We start from the raw sequence: 22,072 nt of genomic DNA, 5'->3' as shown, positions 1-22,072 counted from the left end.
GGCCGGCAGGATGTGGCCTTGGCTGGGGCTGCAGGGTGGGGCCGACAGGGTGTCCAGTATGAGTGCCAGCCTTGAGGAGTGATTTCAGGGAAGTGGCCCAGCCAGGCAGCCATGGCACTTGAACAGAGGATGTTTCCGCTCTCAGGGACCATCAGAGCAGGCCTCCCAGTCACCCTCCGTAGCCCTCTCATCCTGGGAAAGAAATGGCCCCAGGTGGCATGGGTGGCTGGCCTATCTGGGCCTTCTTGCTTCCCAGGCCCTAGAAGCAGCTTTGTGCGCAGTGAGCCGAGCTGGCGCCAGTCAAGCCTGCCCAGGGTCGCTGGTTGCAGGGATTGGACTCAGAAGTCCCCTCCAGCCACAGTTGCCACAGTCACGGATGCCCAGGCTGATTAAGGCAGTGTGCTTGTTCCGCTGGGAGGTGAGGGATTGGGAGCATTGCCTGGATGCAGTGGTAGCAGCCCATGGGGTTTTAAGGGCTAAGTAGGAGTTTGTGGGCATGTGGTGGTGAGCTCAGAGTTCCTTTTGGGATCAGTAGCTCTGGAGTCACTTGGAGCCCCACCCCAACAGGTTAGAAGATGAGGCGAATGTGACATTTGCCATTATCCTGATGCCTCCGCCTGAGGGTGGTGGCTGCCTTGGCCTTCCTCCCAAGGGGGTTCCAGGGCTTGCACCCCAGAGTCACACCACGGCAGACACCTGGAGCAAGAACATTTACCCGGGGTGGCATGGAGGCTTGGAAACACATGCCTAACGTTTGGCATTCCTGGAATCTGAGCAGAGCCCGGCAGAGCTTCTGGGGAGACAAATGTCCCGACGTCAGATGCTTTGTGCACTGAGGCCCGGAGGGGGCAGAGAGGTGCAAGGAGGCAGCCGTGCCCTGTTGTCCCCGCCCTGTCCCACTCTCCCCTTCTCCCTCCCTCTGCAGCCTGTCAGCTCCGTCCAGCTCCCATCTTCACGGCTGCTGCCCTGGGGTTGCTCTGAGGGCTCCCTCCGGCCCGGCAGGATTCTCGGGGCCCTGGAGTCTGACCCCAGGCTCCTCTGGTTTTCTAGCTGGTGATTTGACCCTGGAGTCCCTCCTGTCTAGACACGGTTGTAACCAGAAACCCCTAGCAGAGAGTATGCTGGAGCCCAGGCCCTTGGAGAGCCCAGTACAGTCACATGAATGCTGGCTGTGCTGAGTTTGGCTGGGCCCTGGCTCTGCCCTGTGACCTCTGTGACCCTTGGCTCCCTCTCAGTGGTGTTTCTTGGCCTCAGAGAGAGGCAGCCCCAAGGTGGCCTGAGGCCGGGAGCAGGCCCTGGCTCCCCTGTCACCTACCCAGTGACCCTGGGCAGGCCCTGGCCCCTCGGGCCCAGGCAACCCTCTCCTCCTTCTATGGAGGCCTCCTCACTGCTTGAAGCCTTCAGGGCAGACTGGGGCAGCACTGGGGAGAGGCTGTGTGGTAGAGGCCAGGCTGTGTGGTAGAGGCCAGTGTCTCCCAGAAGGTGGTGGCTGGTCAGGTAGGCCCAGTTCAGATGCTGGGGAGACATGGGGGCATGGCACACAGGCCACACGCAGCCTGGGAGGCCCCCAAGATCAGGCCCCACCTGAAGACACCAGGTCGTTTTCCCTGGGCCAGGCCCTTGGAAAGGAGGAGGGAGTTGAGGAGGGAGAACGGAACCCTGGTTCTCTGGCAGGCCCCATCCACCCATGGCCTGTGGGCTCCAGGGAGAGCATGGCCAGGGTGCCCAAGGAGATGAGGAGGAGGCCCCTCATGCTTGATGACCTCTCCTGCTCACTAGGGTTTATCAGCATCATTTAAGATCAGCCTTGTGCTGTGGGTTCCTGGCGTGCTGTGGATAACGCTCTGCCAGGGGTCAGCCCAGGCATGAGGGGTGGAGACTAGGCTGGAAAGGGGAGGGGCTTGCAGAGGGCTGGGCTTTTCCAGGGGATCAGGGTTCAGAACAGAGGTTTGGGGAGAGAAAGGGTTCAGAGATGACCTGGGGTTCAGGCACAGGCAGACAGAAGGACCCCAAGCAGGACTGGCCTTCCAGACAGGAAAGAGGGTTGCGGAGACACAGGAGGCCAATTTAGAGAGGCAGAGGAGAAAGGAGTTTCATGGGAAGACAGGGCTTGGAGAGAGATGAGGGAGGGAAACGGGGGCCGCCATGCACCCTCAGCTTCCGGGGGACTTTGGAGGGGGTCGGGGCTCAGTGGGAGCCGGAGGTTGGTGAAGAGGACCCAGTTTAGGGCACCTGTGTGGTGAAGTGGGGGACTCGGAGGGAGGCAGGGAGGCAAGGCCAGAGTTTTCTCTTTGGGGAGGGACTCATGGGGACTGTTAGGGGGATGGAAGATCAGTTGGGGTCAAGCGTACGGTGAGAGTGAGGATGTGGTGGGGCAGCGGAGCCGGCTGAGGCTGGGAGGACCAGCATTGGTTAGGAAAAGTGATTCACAGGGAACAAAGAAGCCTCAGGGGACCGGGCCCAGAAGGGCTGGTAGGGATCGCAGAGAGGCTGTGGGCAGGTGAGTGGACCAGCCTTCAGGGAGACAAGTGTCCTTAGCAGCCAGGACCTCAGCATGGGACCAGAGCTCGGAATGGGACACTTTGCCCTGCGGGCAGAGGGAGTGTGACCTGGGGTCTGTGCAGGAGAGGCCGCATGCTCCCAGACTCTGGGAGTGAACTGGAGTGGGGCCCTGGCTGGGTGAAGTCAGACTCCAGGAAAGGGGGCAGAAGCTCCGATGGGAGAAGTGGGCTCAGCCAGGAAGGAACAGAGTAGGGGTCTCTGAAACTTGTCGGAGGGCCTGGACTTGGTGGGCTAAGGAGGGAAGGGACTGGAGGGTGGCCTTGGGGGCCTTGGTGACTTGGTTAGAGATAGGACAGGCAGAGATGGGCACTCAGGTAGAAGGCCTGCTGGGGCTCAGGGGACTGGAGCTTCCTTAGGAGGGAACTGAGCTGCTGGAACTGAGAGTCAACAGGCCAGAAGGGCAGGACCCAGGGGCGGGGGTCCCTTGAGGCAGCAGGGCCCAGGCGCTGGGGTAGAGCGCGATGGGGAGAGCGTTAATAGGAAGGGGGTCTCTCTTGGGGAGGCAGATAGAGAGGGTTCCGGGAGCCGCTAGTCTTTCACGGGGCGGGGGGCTCCGCGAGAGGGATGGGGCCGGGTGGGGTGGGGAGGAAGACACAGCGGGTCCGGGGAGATGGAGGTGGCGCCGGCACCCTGGTCGGGCGCTGTAGGGGTCCCATCCCTGCAGGACCTTGCAACTCCCCGGGGTCGCGGCTTCCGGCCGGGCCCGCAGCCCCCACCCTCCCGGCAGGAGGAGGCGGGAGGCGGGGAGGTGGCTGCGCCCGCCGCCGCCGCCGTGAGTCAGGTTCTGGGCTGCAGCCGCGCGGCCGGTCTGGCGCTGCGGAGGGAGCACAGGCGGCTGGGGAGGCAGCGGCGCCGCCGCCGAGCCCCGCACGCTCCCCACCCCCTCAAGGTTGGGCCGCTGGGACGCGGATCAGTGGACAGACAGCGGCCCGCGGGACGGCGGAAGGACGCGCGCACCGAGGCGCAGGGGGTCCGGCCGCGCGCCGAGGAGGAGTCGTTTGTAGGTGAGGAGGCGCCGTCCGAGCGGTTGCGGCAGACCCGGGTAGGGCTGGGGGCCGCAGAGCCTCGGCCGCAGACCCCCCGGCGCGCGCTGCACGGGCGCTGGGCACGCGGGGTGGCGCAGGGCGCGAGCGACTTGGTGCCGCGTTGGAGAAGTGTTCGTTTCGCAGCCTGTCATTGTGCGTCTGTGTATGGCCCGGGGGTGCGTGGCTCCGGGCAAGTGTGCGCGCTTGGGGTCCCCAGGTTGGAGGTGGGGGGCGGTGCGCACGAGTTGGAGACCCCGCACCTGTGCCGGTTCTCAGCGCTCGTGGCTGAGCCTGCGTCGCCTTGTGTGGGGAGTTGTTTACTCCTCAGTGGCTCTGAGCGCGCCCGCGGGTGCGCCCGGGGTCTGGAGAGCCCGCGGTGGAGCCTGTGGCGGTGCCCGTGGCGGTGCCTGTGGCGGTATCGAGTGTCCGCGGGCGCCGTGGACAGGTGCTTTGGCCGCTCTGCTCGCTCTGCCGGTTGGCGGCTGAGGCAGCGTGGCTGTGGGTCCCGCGCCCCATGTGTGCGGGGTTGTTTGGGGTGCTGGGGCACTCTGTGTTTTGCAACAGTGTCAGTCTCAGCGTCGGTGTGCTTCTGGGGGGGTGCTGTTGTGTGTGTCAGTGGGTGAGTGTTTGTGCGCAGATGGCAAAGTGATGAAAGCCCCAGGTCCCTGCCAAGGCTGCTGCGAAGGGTTTTGGCATCGTCTGTGGCCGCCGAGGCCCCGGGGCGGGTGGGGGAGGCAGGTGGCAGGCTGGCAGCTGGCGGCCCCCGCAGGGATTTCCGTCTCCACTGGGGCTGTTCTCGGGGCCGCCGGGCGTGAGGGTGGGTGCTGGCCGGTGGGCCGGGCCCAGCTCGCTCTCACTGTCTCCTCTCCAGGCCCAGGGCCCCGACCAGTGCCCAGCCCCGCTGGGAGCCCCGGCCAGCACCACGGACGGCGCCCAGGAAGCCCGAGTCCCCCTGGACGGGGCCTTCTGGATCCCGAGGCCCCCGGCAGGTTCGCCCAAGGGCTGCTTCGCTTGCGTGTCCAAGCCCCCCGCCCTGCAGGCTCCAGCGGCCCCTGCCCCTGAGCCCTCGGCCTCTCCCCCGATGGCGCCCACACTGTTCCCCATGGAGTCCAAGAGCAGCAAGACCGACAGCGTGCGGGCCACCGGCGCGCCCCCGGCCTGCAAGCACCTAGCCGAGAAGAAGACGATGACCAACCCCACGACCGTCATCGAGGTCTACCCGGACACCACCGAGGTGAACGACTATTACCTATGGTCCATCTTCAACTTCGTCTACCTCAACTTCTGCTGCCTGGGCTTCATCGCCTTGGCCTACTCCCTCAAAGTGAGCCCGGGCGGCGGCAGGGGGCAAGGGTGGGCTGGAGAGGTGGTGCCGGCAGGACGGTCCCTGGCTGGCAAGCCCGGCCCCTCTCCCTCTCAGGGGAGCACACGGGTAGAGCAGGTGCAGTTGAGGGGCCAAGGGTTCAAAGGACAGCGAGGGGTCCTGATCGCGGGTCCCAGAGAGGTCGGGGTACTGGCTAGGTCTGGGCGGGCAGGGGTCTGCCCTTCCCTCTCCTGAGCCATCAGAGCCTGGCTTTCTGCTCAGCCAGCACAGCGGAACCCGCAGGAGGGGCTGGGGGCGGGCCGAGAGGGTCCGTGCTCGGGCTCAGGGGACATGGGACGTAGACCTGGGCAACAGCCACTCCTCCGTGTACAGGGATGGGGCCAGCATGGGGCTGAAGAGGGCTTGGAATCCTACCCCTGTGGAAAGGAAGAGGGGCCACCTTCTTATCCAGCTCCTCACCCGGAGCCCAAGGGCAGGTGCTTACACAGCTCTGCCAGGCCATGCGTGGAGACCAGTCCTGGGTGGCCAGGACAGCTCAGGGAAGAGGGATGTAAACAGGTTCTACACCTCCCCAGCCTCCACCCTGAGAGGGCATGACTTCCAGAATCACCTCAGTGCTGTGAGAAGAGCTGACTGGTAGCAGAGCAGGTGCTGGGCAGACATGACCCAGTCCCCCTGAGGTCAAGGTGGAGCGACAGGGATGGAGATGGTGGGAGGGAGGCTGTGATGGGCTCACAGTGAGGGGGGCAGCCCTATGTAAATGTGTCTGGTGCTGGAGCCCTTCCTGGGGAAAGGAGCGTGAGGGCGAGGGCAGGCCCCGGTGCCCTCCTCCCCACCCCGAGGCACCGGAAGGAAGGGCTTGGCTCACGTTTAGCCTAATCATCACATTTCCCCAGCCCAGACTTGAGTGGCCAAGGCCAGATGTACTCTACCAGTGCAGCTGCCCTGCCGGGTGGGGGAGAAGACGGGGGATGCGGGGAGGGAAGAGGCTGGGCAGAGGCTGGCTGGGAGGAAGGACGCCTGGCCAGCTTCGCCTCTGCTCCATCCTTGAGCTCGAGCCCCACCCCGCCCCGCATCGCAACTGCCGTCGGCTTTCCCGTCCTGCTCCTGACTCATCATCATTGCCAACCCCCGGCATTGCCCACTGGCACGGGCACCTTCAACCTCGGGCGTGCCGACCCGTCCCTGGGCTCTGACACAGGGGCCTGTGTGTGAGCCAGCACGTGCCAGTGTATGCATGTACTCAAGTGTAATTTGCATAAATGGGCGTGTACTGTGAGTGTAACTGTATGTGTGCATGTGGATGCATTGTGTGCATGAATGTGTACAATATATTTTGTGTGTGTGCATGTGTATGTGTGTAGGCATGAGTGTATTTGTGTGTGTGCACACGTGCATGCATATGTGTGCATGTCTGTGTAATCATGTGGGTGCACATGGTGTGTGTAAATGTGTGTGCCCAAGTGTGTGAGGGCGTGTGTGCATATGTGGTGTGTGTGTATGTACCTGTGTGTGTAATCGCATGTGTGTGCATGGTGTGTGTAAATGTGTGTGCACAATGTGCAAGGGTATGTTCATGTGTAATGTGTGTTCCTGAGTGTGTGCATGTGTGTGTAATCACACGTGAGTGTGCATGGCATGTGTAAATGTGTGTGCACAAGTGTGTGAGGATGTGTGCATGTGTGCTGTATGTACCTGTGTGTCCATGTGTGTGTAATCACACGTGTGTGTGCATGGCACGTGTAAATGTGTGTGCACAAGTGTGTGAGGGTGTGCGTGCATGCATTTTATGTGTACCTGAGTGTGCATGTGTGTGTAATCACACGTGAGTGTGCATGGCACGTGTAAATGTGTGTGCACAAGTATGTGAGGGTGTGTGCATGTGTGCTGTGTGTATGTACCTGTGTGTGCATGTGTGTGTAATCACACGAGTGTGCATGGCACGTGTAAATGTGTATACACACGTGCATGAGGATGTGTGCATATGTGCTTTGTGTATGTACCTCAGTGTGCATGTTTGTAATCACACGTGTGTGGTGCATGTAAATGTGTGTGTACAAGTGTGTGAGAGTGTGTGTGCATGTGTGATGTGTGTATGCACCTGAGTGTGCATGTGTGTGTAATCACACGTGAGTGTGCGTGGCACATATAAATGTGTGTACAAGTGTGTGAGATCATGTGTGCGTGTGTGGTGAGTGTCTATTCCTGCATGCACACATGCGTGTGCGCGTGTGTGTGTGTGTAGAAGCAACAAAGGAAAGGGACCCCTGGAACTGAGGGTCATGCCTCCCACCAGCTCCAGCTGTGGCTCCCCAGACCCATCCTGAGCAGAGAGCTCCGGTGTTGCGGGGCTGACGCTGCAGCTGGTGGAGCTCTGCCTCCCCTCTCTGTGCCCTGCCAACAGCCTGCGGACATGGGTCTGGCTGCCTGGGCTCCTGTCCGGAAGCCGTCCCTCCTCCCGCTTGGCCCAGGCTGTGGCTGGCCGGCTGGCATGGGGCAGGCCCATCTGGCTCGGGTGTAGGTAGGTCAGAGACTTCTGGGTGGTGCTGGGTGTCTGCAGGGGTTGGGGGTGGTGTGAGCTTGGCCCTTCTGAGGGGCAGGGACTGCTCATTACACCTCCTCCCAGGCCTGCTCCTCCTGTGTCCTTCCTGCGGGGGTTGGGAGCAGCCAGGGCAGAGAGGCTTTGGGGCATACTTGGGAGTGGGTGGGAGGTGAGTTGCCTCTATCCTGGGCAGGAGGGAGGACGAAAGTGGCTGGCTGTGGACCCCACTCATGGGAATGCATCCATCTGGCCACGCAGCTGCAGGTCTCCTGATCTGTACCCTACACCAAGGGCACAGGGCGGACTTGGGGTCAGAAGGTCTTGGCTAAAATCCGAGCTCTTGGGACAGACAAGCCATCCTGCCTCACTGAGCCCCTGTTCGCTCATCTGTTCCCAAAACAAATAGAAACAAAACAACATTCAAGCCAGCACACGTGAGCAGGGCGGAGGCCCGCATGCAGTGGTACGAAATAGACAGCGTGTCCTTGCCTGCCCCCACGTGTCCATCCACCCATCCAGCCATCCATCCACCCCCCACCCACATGGGCCAATTCAGCTCAACGCAGGCTGGATCTGCAGCGCTGAGATTGGAGCCTTATTTTGCACAGCCTGGTGTCCGGGGAAGGCAGAGATATAGAAAGTCAATTCTCCATTCATGCCGCCTCCACACGCTGCCTCCTGATGACCACTGGCTCCCGCGGTCAGCTGGATGATGGTCAAACGTCTCATCTCAGCATCCAAACTGCGTTTTTAACCCTTCTGGCCTCAGCAGTTCCCTGCCCCGGTCACTCGGCAAATGTGACGTGAGCGAGGTGCACAGCCCGGTCTGCATATGCACATCCTCAGCCTGGAGAGCTTTTGTGAGATCTGGGTCTCTCTTCTGCAAAGCCTCCAGAGACAGTCCTGCCCCAGCCACATCTGTTCACCCCAGCCAACCTGTGCTCAAGGCAGAGCTGGCCAACAATGGATCAAGACATGTTGACCTAATGGTGAGGGTGTGCATGCATGCGTGATGTATGTACCCGAGTGTGCATGTGTGTGTGATCACACATGAGTGTGCATGGCACGTGTAAATGTGTGTGCACAAGTGTGTGAGGGTGTGTGCATGTGTGCTGTGTGTATGTACCTGAGTGTGTGTGCATGTGTGTGTAATCGCACGAGTGTGCATGGCACGTGTAAATGTGTGTACACAAGTGTGTGAGGGTGTGTGCATATGTGCTTTGTGTATGTACCTGAGTGTGTGTGCATGTGTGTGTAATCACACGAGTGTGCATGGCACGTGTAAATGTGTGTACACAAGTGTGTGAGGGTGTGTGCATGTGTGCTGTATGTACCTGAGTGTGTGTGCATGTGTGTGTAATCGCACGAGTGTGCATGGCACGTGTAAATGTGTGTACACAAGTGTGTGAGGGTGTGTGCATATGTGCTTTGTGTATGTGCCTGAGTGTGCATGTTTGTGGACAGAGGACACATGAGACGGAAGAAGCACCACAGTGTTTCAGAAAAGGAATATTTCATTCCCAGTTTGGGGTGAGGCTGGAAGACTTCTAAGAGGAGGCAGCAATTTCACCGGGCCTTGAAGCTTGGTGAGGGGAAATGTGTTTCAGGCGGGGGAAAGAGCATAAACTAAGACACATAGGTGGGGCAGTCGAGGGGGTTGGCAAGGCCCCTGTCCTTGGTGGGAAATAGAAGACAGTCCTAGAAGAGTGCCTGAGGCAGTGCAGTGAGGGGTTTGAAAACCTCGTGAGGGGCTGGGCTCTCATCTGTAGGAGACATGGAAGAGAAGGATATGATCAGTGCCATGAAATCTGCAACTAGTGTAGGGGAAGGGGACAAGTCAAGCCTCGAGGCAGAGGGTTCAAGTCCCAGTGTGGTGGTCCAGGTGGAAGAACTTGTGAGCTGGGGATGGGGGTGGGAGAGGAGGAACAGGTGTGGCCAGGACACAGCAGCTGCTAGATGTGAGCCCAGGAGGCTGTGAGACCTTCCAGTGGCAGGGCGATCAGAAAGAACAGGTTAGGTGGGTGGGTTCTGCCTTGGGTTTTCGATGTACACACTCGCCCACTCACTCCTTTCTGAATATCAGCATCACACATTGATCTTTCCCATCCTCCATCTATCAATCATTCATCCATCTTCCATCCATCCATCCTCCATCTGTCCATCCTCCATCCACCCATCCATCCACCCTCCATCCATCCATCCATCTATCATTCATCCATCTTCCATCCATCCACCCTCCATCCATCCATCCATTTATCTTTCATCCATCCATCCATTTGTCCATCCATCCTCCATCTGTCCATCCTCCATCCACCCATCCATCTATCATTCATCCATCTTCCATCCATCCATCCTCCATCTGTCCATCTCCATCCACCCATCCATCCACCCTCCATCCATCCATCCATCTATCATTCATCCATCTTCCATCCATCCATCCTCCATCTGTCCATCCTCCATCCACCCATCCATCCACCCTCCATCCATCCATCCATCTATCATTCATCCATCCATCCATTTGTCCATCCATCCTCCATCTGTCCATCTTCTATCCACCCATCCATCCACCCTCCATCCATTCATCCATTTATCTTTCATCCATCCATCCATTTGTCCATCCATCCTCCATCTGTTCATCCATCCATCCTCCATCCATCCTCCATTCATCCATCCATCCACCATCCATCCATCTATCCATCCACCCATCCATCCTCCATCTGTCCATCCATCTATCCTCCATCTGCCCATCCATCCATCATCTGTCCATCCATCTGTCCATCCTCCCTCTGTCCATTCATCCAAACTTATATTCAATCCATCCTCCCACATTCCTTTCAACTCCTCCAGAGAGCCACCCAAGCTTCCATCTACCTGTGTTCACACATGATCATTCAGGCTCCCCTCCCTGCCCTGCTCTCCCATCCTGTCCCCACCAACCTTCTGCATCAACCCACTAAACTATTCATCTAGCCTCACTTTCTTAGTAATTGCCCACTTTTCTTCCCAGCCCTACCTGTCAATAGACCCAATCATCCCTCCATCCTGTGACCTCATATGGCTGTGACCTCACAAGGCAACACATTTATTCACCCTTCAAGCCATCCACCCACCCTTCCTCCTGCTGCTCCCCAAACTGAGTCACACTCACCCATTCACTGCCTTCTTCATACTCAGCGTGCCTCAGCTCACCCCATCTGTCAGCACAATCCAGCAATTGTCACTTTCTCTATTCCCTCCCTCCTCATCCACCCTGTCTCTCACTGTTCATGCATCAATTTCTCACGTTCTTCTTTTCCCTCTCATTTTTTTTCTTTTCCTTCCTTTTGCCCCACTTTTCAGCCACGCATTCTCCCCTTCTACCCCCTTCATTCTTTCTACCATCCGCCTACCTGCTTTACCAATATAGCTAATCATTCAGCCGTAAAATTTCCATTCTTTGTTTCCTCTCGTCCATTGCCCATCTGACCTTCCAGCCACATCTATCTCGCCTTTCCTTCCTTTGCTTTATTCATGTGCCTCCAAGTTGAGTGGCATGAGCCTGTCCAGACTGCTGTAACGAATTATCATAGGTTAGGTGGTTTATAAACTCTGGGTATTAACTTCTCACTGTTCTGGAGGCTGGAAGTCTGAGACCAGGGTGCCAGCATGGTCAGGTTCTGATCAGGACCCTCTTCTGGGTTGCAGGCTGTCAACTTCTGTGTCCTTATTTGCCAGTAAATCCTAGGGCTTCTCTGGGGCCCCTTTTATAAGGGTGCCAATCCCATGCATGACCTAATCCTCTCAAGAGCCCCAACTGCTACCATCACTTTAGGGGTTAGGATTTCACACAGGAATTTGGAGGACATGAACATTAGACCATAACATTGCCCTTTCATCCACTTTCATGTCATCCCTTCCTTGTGTTTCCTCTCCCCTGTTCCTCCAGTGACCTGTCCCGTCCATCTCTATAGCCAGAGCCAGTTCCTCTCTGTACCCATCTGCCCATCCCTACTCTTTTTCCTTCACACATTCACCCATCTGTCATCCGTCAATATTCACAGTCATAGAAGAACTGCCTGGCCATCTAGCCCTCAATTCATCATCAGAATGTCCTTCCATTTTCCTTCCTTCCTTGCTTTGATGGACTCACTCAACTCCCAGCCATCAGCCTGTTCTCTCTCCCGCTCTCCTCTACCCACCCAGCACCATCCATTGCCCCTGCACCCACATAGCTGCCCCATCCTCTATGTCCCACCTCTGCTTATGCTTCTCAGCCCATTCCGCCATCTAGCACCCTTGCGCCCCCTTTGCTTTCCCTGCTTCTTGGCCCACTCTTCTCGAGCCCCTTTCCTAATTGCTTTTGGCTCCCTAACCTTCTGTCACTGCGGGTCTCCAGGGCTCAGCCCTCTGTCTTCTCCTTCCTTCACGTTCACTCCCTTGGCGCCCCATCCAGTACCATGGCTTTAGTATTAGGCCATTCTTACACAGCTGTAAAGAAACACCTGAGAGTGAGTAATTTATAAGAAAAGAGGTTTAATTTGGCAGGCTGTACAGGCAGCATGGTGCTGGTATCTGCCTCTGGGGAAGCCTCAGGAGGCTTCCAGTCATGGTGGAGGGCAGAGTGGGAGCAGGCATCTCACATGGCGAGACTGGGAGCAAGGGAGAGATAACGGGGAGGCGCCTCACACTTTTAAGCAACCAGCTCTCAGGAATTCACTCACTATGGTGAGGACAGCATCAAGCCATGAGACCTACACGCATATCCCAAACACCTCCCGCCAGGCCCTCTCCACCACTGGGGATCGCTGCAACATAGATTCGGCGGGGACAGATGTTCAAACTATATCAGTTTTAAATACCATCTTTCTGCTGATACCTCTCAAATTTATATCTCTGCCCTAGACCTCATCTCTGAACTCCAGACTCACACAAAGTGCTACGCCAAATGTCTACTGTATGTGTAAAGGGCATTCCTAACTTGACATGTCAGAAATTGAACTGCTAAATGAGTCTTCCTTTTGCAGCGTTCTACAGCTCCCTGTTCAGTTGATCAAACCCCAAAAACCTTGAGATCATGTCAGATTCCATGCTTTTTATCACACTCTATACCTGATCCCAGCAACCACCATCAGCTCCACATACTATGCATGTCCAGGAGCTGGCCAAGTCTCACTACCTTCACCACTGTTGCCCTGTCCAAGCCACCCTCACACTTCCCTGGACCATTCAATCCACCTCTCTCTGCCTGTTCAGCTATCCCTTCTTTTTTTTTTTCGAAATGGAGTCTTGCTCTGTTGCCCAGGCTGGAGTGCAGTGGCGTGACATCGGCTCACTGCAACCTCCACCTCCTGTGTTCAAGCGATTCTCCTGCCTCAGCCTCCCAAGTAGCTGGGATTACAGGTACACCCTACCACACCAGGCTAATGTTTGTATTTTTAGTAGAGACGGGGTTTCATCATGTTGGTCAGGCTGGTCTCGAACTCCTGACTTCGTGATCCGCCTGTCTTGGCCTCCTAAAGTGCTGGAATTACAGGCGTGAACCATTGCACCCGGCCCCCACCGTCTGTTCTTAGCACAGTGGCCAGCACTGCCTGGTTCACATATGTCATATCACGTTCATCTTTCCGGCTCTAAATGACTAAAAAGCACCCTCAGAGCCTGCACCGTGCTCCTGGATGGTCTCCTCTGACCGTATGTCCTCCCCTTCTCTCTGTGATCTGCTGCCCCTACTCTGCACCTAGTCCTCAGAGGCACCGGGCCCTGCACATAGAGCTCTATGTGCCCAGGACGTGCCTCCCTGTGGATGAACACATGGCCGAGTCTGTCACATTATTCTGGTCTTTCCTCAAATATCTCCCACAAGGTCTTTTCTGGCCACCGAGCTAGACTCGCACCTCCTACAGCACTCTCTGTTCCCTTGAGCCTCTTCGGGTTTCTTTTTAGCACACTGAGCACATTACATGTTTTACTTATTTATTGTGTTTATTTTCTGTATCTTCTCCCTACAATGTAAGCTACATGAGGACAGAGACTCTGTTTTATTCCTTGTAATATAAGCAGGACCTAGAATAGCAACTACTCAGAGCAAGCACTAAGTAAATATTGATTGATGATTGATTGATTGATTGATTAATGAATCTGTGTACCCATCTACCATCCAGTGGTCTATGCTATATTTATCAACAACCCTCCTTCCTATTATCCACCAGTCTTACCCATTCAAAACATATCATAAATTCATTTATCTACCTGTTCCACCCATTCAGCTCATGGATCCATCCCAGCCATCCAGTGTCCATTACTATATCCAGCCATGGACCTGCTCCAGCCATCCAGCGGGCATTCAGAAACCCATCTGTGCACCTGCCCCTCCAGTCTGGCATCTGTTCCTGTATTCCTGTAACCACCTGTCCATTCATTGAAATCACTTGAAGTTCCAGTCTTTTTTTTTTTTTTTTTTTTTTGAGATGGAGTCTCACTCTGTCACCCAGGCTGGAGTGCAGTGACATGATCTCAGCTCACTGCAACCTCCGCCCTCCAAGTTCAAGCAATTTTCCTGCCTCAGCCTCCTGAGCAGCTGGGATTACAGGCGCCTGCCACCGTGTCCGGCAAATTTTTTTGTATTTTTAGTAGAGACGGGTTTCACCATCTTGGCCAGGCTGGTCTTGAACGCCTGACCTCATGATCCACCCGCCTCGGCCTCCCAAAGTGCTGGGATTACAGGCGTGAGCCACCGAGCCCGGCCTCCATTCTTTTTATCACACTGCAAACCTGATCCCAGCAAACGCTGTCAGCTCCACCTTCAACACATGTCCAGAAGTTGGCCGGGTCTCTCCACCTTCACTGCTACTGCCCTGGTCCAAGCCACCATGAACACATGAGCACACATTCTCGTGTATTCATCTATTTGCCCATCCTGCCCACTGAACATGCTCTCACATATCCACACATCACCTCCCATCCAGCAGCCATTCACTTACCCACTTACCCAGCTGCCCCACCCACGTGGCATACATTTGCGTATCCATCTGTCCATTTGGACATACATTCATATGTTCGTCTATAGTCCTGTTCCCCCATCCAGCATGTGCAGACGGTCCCCACCTTATGATGGTTTGACATATGATTTTTCAACTTCACAATGGCAGGAAACCCATAGGCACTCAGTACGCTCCTCAGTTTACCGGGCTTGTGAAAAACGCATCATACGAAAATGCGTATGAAACGTTCAATTATGACACTTTAAACTTATGATGGATTTATTGGACTGTAGCCCCATTGTACATCAAGAAGCATCGTATTCATAAATTCAGCTATCTGCCTGTCCCACTCATCCAGCGTACATTCTTATATCCATCCAGCCCTCCTCCCTACCCAGCACAAGTTTCTACATCCATTTCTCTGTCCCATACACCCAGTCTCCATCTATATAACCCCTCAGCTCCATCCACCCACCTTTCCGGGATCACTCCCCCGCCCTCTTCTTCCCTATCTTCTTTAGCTGTGGCCACCATTTTCCATGCACCCAATACCCCAGCTGCCTCAGCCTCCTGCCCGCCACTCCATCCACTTTTGACACCCAGTGTTTCACCCTCCCTCTGCCACGTTCTTCCTCACTCCAAGTATCCAACAAAGAAATCATGACCAAAAGTTTGTTTTAGGAATTCAGAGTTGTCTTGGTATATGAAAATCAATGAATTATAATCTACCTTGTTAATGAATTAGAGAAAGAAAAAATATGTTTATCTTGTGGAAATTCTAATGCAATCATAGACCTCTAATGATACGATGAGCATTATCCTTCCTGGTACATTGAGGTCAAGAATGAGGCTCAGCTGCTTGTCCTCATTGCTGCCCACTGGGATCACTCTGGGATCTTCTTTGCCTCCATGAGAGGAGCTTACTTTGGCCAGGCTCTGTGGTGGAGTTTCACATCCATCAATTCATTAAGGCTTCCCCACAACCTTGGGAGGCAGCACTGTTGTCATCTTCATGTCTCAGATGAGGAAATGAGGAGCAGAAGAGTGAGTTGTTAGCTTGCCTAAGGCTGCACACTCTGTGACCCACAGAATCAGGATTGAAATCCAGTCAGTGTTTCTGCGTCTGTGCTTTAACCTCTATGCTGTGCTGTCTAGGAATAGACTGCAAGGAGGAAATAGAACTATTAGTATTTGCTGTTGATATGATTTATTATTAAGAACACGTGGTCAATTAGTACAATATGATAGTTTAGCTGGATACAAAATCAATTAGACATACAATTTTAAAATATACTTTTACATGATAATAAAAACCAAAACAAATAGACTAAGTCTAACAAAAGATGTAATAGCTCTTTCTGGAGAAAGTTATACAACTTTATTTTAACAAAGGCATCAAATAAGACCTCAATAAGTGGGTGACACATTCAGTCCTTAGAAAGGAATACAAATTTCAATCAGATGTCAGTTTCCTCCAAAACCACTAGCATGAGAACCCGATGAGAGCATAGACTTTCTTCCTGCCTCCTTCCCTACCCTGATTCCTCAATACCTGCTTCTTCACATCGTTGATCTCTCCATTTTGATAGCACGTTCTGTACAATTTATCTTCCAAGTCATCTACTTGCTCATTTGACCTTGTTCCCTCCCTTCCCTTCTCTCTCCAACTTTTATTCCAGCTCCACTCCATTGACTCCACTCCATCTTTCAACCCACTCCTCTCCATCCACTCCATCCATTCCATTAACTCCAGTCCATCCATTCCATTCACTCCACTCCATCCACTCCATCCATTCCATGCACTCCACTCCATCCATTCCATCCATTCCACCGACTCCACTCCATCCATTCCATGCATTCCACTCCATCCATTCCATCCTCTCCACTCCATCCATTTCATCCTCTCCACTCCATCCACTCCATCCACTTCACTGCATTCACTCCATCCACTCCACTCCATTCACTCCATCCACTCCACTCCATTCACTCCATCCACTCCACTTCATCTTCTCCACTCCATCCACTCCATCCATCCACTCCACTTCACTCCACCTCACTCCACTCTATCCATCCACTCCATCCACTTCACTGCATTCACTCCATCACTCCACTCCATCCACTCCACTCTATTGCACTTCACTGCATTTACTCCACTCTATCCATCCACTCCATCCACTTCACTGCATTCACTCCATCACTCCACTCCATCCACTCCACTCTATTGCACTTCACTGCATTTACTCCACTTCACTCCATTCCACTCCACTGAATTGCGTTCTCTCTTTCCCTTCCCCACTCCCTCTATCCTCTTTTTTCTCTCCTCTCCCTTTGTTCCTTCCACTATTCTGCCTCTTCCATCCATCCACCCACAGGCCAAACCATTCATGCTTCCATTCTTCCACTCAGTTACGCACCCATTGCCCTGACCGCCCATCTGTCCTCTGTCCGTCCACTCTTCTGACCTGGGTCTCCTGTTCATCTGCCTAATCTGTGCACTGAGGGATCCAGGCATTAGTCAGTCCCAGTATCTATCTACCCACCTTCCTTCTTTCAGCCCAGCCCCAATCTACTAAGGCAAAGACTTTTTGCCTTTTCCTCTCTTCCTCTCTCCATTCTCTTTCTCTTCCTCATCCTGGTTTCTTCTTACAGCAAACTCACGCACATGTCTGTGGATGTGATAGAAAGAAAGAGTGCTGAGGACGGAGGGCCCTATAACTCATTCTGAATGAAGGTCGCTTCTTGGAAATGAGTCCAGCTCAGTCCACTGCCTCCCCAGGACTTCCTGAGTGCCAGCCCACTTCCTTCACCTTAATATCCCTCCCCAAGGGCCCTGGAGATTGCTGTCTCTCCTGTCAATGCACAAGGCTCGTCCTCAGGGCATCCCAGTTAATTTTAAACTAAGCAGAACCAATCAAATTAGGAGAGAGTTGTGTCACCCCATCCTCCAATCATATTCTCTCTGAGGCCAACTTCTTTTATTTTGATCATTTAAAACTTGCAAAAAGGGAAAAGAATTTCTTTACGTCCTTCACCCAGATGTCCCAAATGTTAACATTTTACCATATTTGCTTTTCTCTCTCTATATAAATACATCTTACCTACTTTATAAGACAGTAGAGGGTTGAGAGGTTTCAGACATGATGCCCGTGTGCCCCTAAGTTCATCAGTGTCTGGTACCCCAGGGCAGAGACAGCCTCCTCCAGAACCATAGTTCATTTGTCAGCTCTCGGAAACAAGACACTGATACTGTGCTGAGTGCTGTGGCACTGGCCCTGCTGGGCTCCTGGCTGCTCCGGGGCCCTGCTCCCTGGCTGACTGCCTGTTTCCTCTCCTCCTCCCGGCTTCAGGTGCGAGACAAGAAGCTTCTCAATGACCTGAATGGAGCCGTGGAGGATGCAAAGACGGCCCGGCTGTTCAACATCACCAGCTCTGCCCTAGCAGCCTCCTGCATCATCCTCGTCTTCATCTTCCTGCGGTACCCCCTCACCGACTACTAAGGCCTGCCAGGCACGTCCGCTGGCGGAGACAAGCACTGAGACATGTTTATTCTCATGGTCCCTGAAACGCAGGATCCCATGAGGTTGGGGCAGGGCAGAGCTTCTTGTCCTGGGGCTCCCTTGAGCTGTGAACCGGGCAGCAAGGCCATCAGAAGCTGAGTACAGCAAGGGGGCAGTGAGCTTGGCCCTCAGCCCACCCCCTCCGCCTCCTGGCCTCCGCCCTGCCTGTGTCTGGGGCCTGGGGGCTTCTCCCCTCGCTGCTGCACCCTGGCTTCCAGTGTCTGTGTCCCTGCCCTCACGTGCCCCTTCCCAGGCTCCTGGGGCTCCTTGGACCTGACACCTAGCAGGAAGGGCTTAGGCAAAAGTGTCCCAGGATGGGATGACTCACTCTATGCTCCCTGTCCCTGCCTCCTCCACGCTGTGACCCTGCTCAGAGCCCTCGTGTCTGTGAACTTTCAATGAAATACCCATGCAGCTCCAGCCCAGCCTTCTACTTTGTGTCCCTGGCAGGGCCTGGAAAAGTCTGGAAGCTTTGCAAGCCTCCTTCAGGAACTGCCTGGAGGTCAGGGCCCCTGGCACTGTGTCACAGCGGACTGCAGGAGACAGTCTGCTCCATTACAGCTGTGCCAGATGGTGAATGGGGGGGTGGGCATTTGGTGGAGGTACCCCAAACTCGAGTCGCTTAGAGGGTCAGGCAGCCTCCTGGGGGGAAGGAAGTGGGTAGAGCACAGCCTCAGCTGCCTGCGTTGGCCAAATCAGAGCAAAGGAAACCACACATTCACTCAGAAGGAAGCAGCAGGCAGAGACGATAGACCCCTGGCTAACCCCTGTCCCTCCTGGAGGGCTCTGGGACCCGGGCAGGCCCCTTTACCTCTCTCGTGCCCATCTCCTTAACTGTAACATAGGAAAATGACCTTTCACTTCTACAATCACTGTGAAAATCAACTGAAGATGCTGTTCAAAGGCTGAGACCCGTGCCATCCCGGTCCATGGCACGTGCAGTCTGCAATGTGGAAGGCAGGATGCAGGGATGGGCTCTGTCCCCTTGGAACTCAGGCAGAGTCATGGGGGTGCCGGTCAGCCCTGAAGACAAGTCTGATGAGGGTGCACTAGGAAAAGTGAAGGGTGTCAAGGCACACGAAGGAGGCGGGGAGGTGAAGATGAAGAAGATAAGGCACTGGCCATGGGTGCAGAGCCTCACGCTGTGGGGGCCCCGCTGGTCTGGGAAACTGCAGGAAATCCCACAGCTCAGGTGTGCAGTGGGAAGGACTTATCATCCCATGGGAAGGCAGGCGAACTTTCCCAGGGAAGGGGCATGGCCGTGCGCTTCGTGTTTTGGGAAGATCATGCCCTCCGGGGTAGCGAGGCCAGCTTGGAGGGGATCCCAATGGACAGAGGTGGATGCAAGTGGAGGAGCTGAGCCTGGGCTAGGGCCAGCAGCAGAGGGTTGGACAGCAGGGCGCCTGGCAGCTGTGCAGGTGGTGGGGTTGACTGGTTTGGGAGGTAAGCTGGGGGAGAAGCCTGGAGGATTCCTGCCCCTTGACTTGGACAGCCCAGTGGGTAGAGAGGGCTGTGTACCAACAGCAGGAAACCAGGGAGAAGAAGATGTTGACTTTGAGACACCAAGCAGAGAAGGGAAGAGCCTTCTGGGCTGGAGACGTGGGATGACTCGGAAGGGAGGACCTTGAGTTAGCAGCAGATGGGACAGACGCAGGAGACAGGGCATACCATGGCAGGAGCGCAGTGAGCAAGAGGCAGGTCACAGTCTTGACCCAGAAACCTGCAAAGGAAGGCAGGATGGCTAACACCTGCCCATGGGCCTGGGTTGCAGCCCAGGCGGAGGTGGAGGGGTTGCTCAGGGAAGAGGGGAGGGGAGGGGAGTGTGTGACCTCAAAACGGGAGGGCTTGGGGGTCCGAGTCGAGAGAGGGGACAGGGTGGGGACCATGTGGGACTCTTGAGCACTGACCCTTCACCCTAGGCAGTGGTGGGATGGGCGGGCAGGAGGCGGCGGCTGCGAGGCTGATACAGGGCTGCATGGAGCTGTCATCGTGCCTCTTGGAGGATGGTGGGAGAGGTGCCAGGGGCGGCTGAACGCCTCACCGAGCATGTGGGCAACCCGGTTGTGGGCACTTTGGATGCTTTCACCATTAGACCCAGAGGCTTTCCTGAATGAGCCTGGGCTGGAAAATGATGGCAGAGGCTGCTGGGCCTTGGAAGAGAGAGGGTCCTAGCTTCTAATTCCTGGGGCACCTGGGGGAGACCTGGGTCCTGGGTCATGAGGTCAGCTAAGGCCAACCCCAGTGTCCAGGTGTCGTCCAAGTTATGCCTGGGAGGGAAGAAAGTAGAGGGGCAAATGCTTTCTTTCCCTATTTTCCTTAAGCCTTCGATGCCAGTGCTGGTGGCTGCCTGGGACAGGGGCCAGGAGGAAACACACCTGCATTAGGGAAGCCCTCAGCCAGCTTTTCCCTGGGACGTGCCTGTGCCTGGCTGAAGCTTTCTGAGTTCATGCTGGGGAAATGGAAGTTACCTTCCAGCCAGTAGAGGCACCCCTAGCTCTTGGGATGTTTGTATCCAACTCCGGGCAATGTGGGGCTACAAAGGCCCCTGGCTTCCACACCCTGGGGACCGGGGGAAGACTGGTGCTCCCACGGTGGGTGTCCACAGTGAGGTCAGGCCCCCATAGCAGGTGCATTCTCGCCCTCAGCAGGCAAGCAAGCAGGCGTCAGCTCCAGCACTGGGGTCCGGCTTCGAAGTCTGTGTCTCTGCCTGTCTGTACTCATGCCTGACCTGCTGGCACTCCCTGTCCACTGCACTCCTCCCGCCTCATTTTTATGTGATTTTGCACAGTGCCTGGCAAACATTGGACGTTCAATAAACATTGTATGAATGAAAGAAAGAATCCCCCTCTCGCTCTCTCTCTCTGTCCTTCTCCCTATGTGCCTCCATATATTTCTGTATCTTTTGGGAGTCAGGTGACTTTCCCTGCCCTCCCCTCTCCCCATGCTGCCCTGGTCACTGCCCTTGGGACCCCAGCCCAACAACCCAGTTTAAAAGGATTGGGGCTGGGCGCAGTGACTCATGCTTATATTCCCAGTGCTTTGGGAGGCTGATGCAAGAGGATCGCTTGTGCCCAGGAACTCAAGGCTGCAGTGAGCCCTGATTGCACCACTGCACTCCAGCCTGGGTGACAGAGCGAGACCCCGTCTCAATAAATAAATAAATAAATAAATGAATAAATAAAGGATCAGGACTGAGGGGAGTGTAAAGGCTGAGCCTCACTGTGCATCTGTGTGTGTGTGTGAGACTGTGCATGTGTGTTGCATGTCCGTGTGACTGTGCTTATGTGAGACTGTGCACATGTGTTCATGTGTGTGTGTAGTGTGTGTGCATGTGCTGTGTGTGACTGCATGTGTGTGTGACTAATTGATGCATATATTATGTGTATATGTGTTTGCATGTATGTGACTATACATGTGTTTGCATGTGTGTGACTGCATGTGATGTACATGCTATGTGTGCATGTGTGTGTGACTGTGTGCATGTGTGTGTTGTGTGTACAAGTATGTGCATATGTGCCTGTGTGTAAATGTGCTTTGTGTGATTGTGTGTGACTGTGCATGCATGTGTATGTGTTGTGTGTACATGTGTATGCATGTGTGTGGATGTATTGTGTGTGCATGTTTGTGACTGTGTGCATGTGTGTGACTATGTATGTGTGTGTGTTGTGTACACATGTGTGTGGCTGTGTATGTGTGTATATGTGCTGTGTGTGACTGTGTGCATGTGTGTGTGACTGTGTGCATGTGTGGATTGTGAATATGTGCATGCGTGACTATGTGCCTGTGTGTGTTGTGTGTACATGTGTGCATGTATGTGTGCATGTGTGTATTGTGTATGTGTGCTGTGTGTGGCTGTGTGCATGTGTAGAATGTGTGTGCATTGGGGAGGATGTGCTATAGGGTCATCCCCAAGCCTCCCTTCCTGTGACCACAGTGGCCCAGAGCTCTCTAGGCTCCCCTGCCCTTGCCAAGCCACTGCCCACTCCAGCAGGCGGCAGAGCTTGATGCCTGTTCTCCAGACATGGGAGATCTGCATAACATTCTTTCCTAATTGCATGTGCTCAGCAGTCCCACGGGGGCTTTAGAGACCAGGAATATATGCT

At 55.0% G+C, this 22,072-nt stretch overlaps 1 protein-coding gene across 3 annotated transcripts; it reads left to right on the top strand.

Annotated features, from left to right (window-relative positions):
* Positions 1-1,968: 1,968 nt before the first annotated feature.
* IFITM10 (interferon induced transmembrane protein 10) lies at positions 1,969-20,806 on the top strand. Of its 3 annotated transcripts, none has more exons than XM_065527743.2 (3): positions 1,969-2,203; positions 4,459-4,911; positions 17,760-20,806. In XM_065527743.2, the coding sequence occupies exons 1-3, from the start codon at positions 2,096-2,098 to the stop codon at positions 17,907-17,909; spliced, it is 711 nt and encodes a 236-aa protein (XP_065383815.1). In that variant the 5' UTR covers positions 1,969-2,095; the 3' UTR covers positions 17,910-20,806. The 3 variants fall into 3 exon arrangements, with proteins under 3 accessions (XP_065383815.1, XP_073868921.1, XP_065383814.1); XM_074012820.1 differs by lacking the exon at positions 1,969-2,203 and adding an exon at positions 3,169-3,763; XM_065527742.2 differs by lacking the exon at positions 1,969-2,203 and adding an exon at positions 3,335-3,566.
* The last annotated feature ends 1,266 nt before the right edge of the window (positions 20,807-22,072 follow it).

The sequence above is a fragment of the Macaca fascicularis genome, chromosome 14 (assembly GCF_037993035.2).
Source record: "Macaca fascicularis isolate 582-1 chromosome 14, T2T-MFA8v1.1".
Taxonomy (NCBI): Eukaryota; Metazoa; Chordata; class Mammalia; order Primates; family Cercopithecidae; genus Macaca; species Macaca fascicularis.
Note: the sequence above shows the minus strand (reverse complement) of the source record. Positions and strands in the feature narration are given on the sequence as shown.

What these genes read in the sequence shown, in the direction of transcription:
- IFITM10 (XM_074012820.1), top strand. Translation starts at nt 3,173, where the DNA reads ATGGAGGTGGCGCCGGCACCCTGGTCGGGCGCTGTAGGGGTCCCATCC. An exon ending in CGTCTGTGTATGGCCCGGGG is followed by an intron (nt 3,764 to 4,458) that starts GTGCGTGGCTCC and finishes TCTCCTCTCCAG; the next exon opens with GCCCAGGGCCCCGACCAGTG. An exon ending in CCTTGGCCTACTCCCTCAAA is followed by an intron (nt 4,912 to 17,759) that starts GTGAGCCCGGGC and finishes TCCCGGCTTCAG; the next exon opens with GTGCGAGACAAGAAGCTTCT.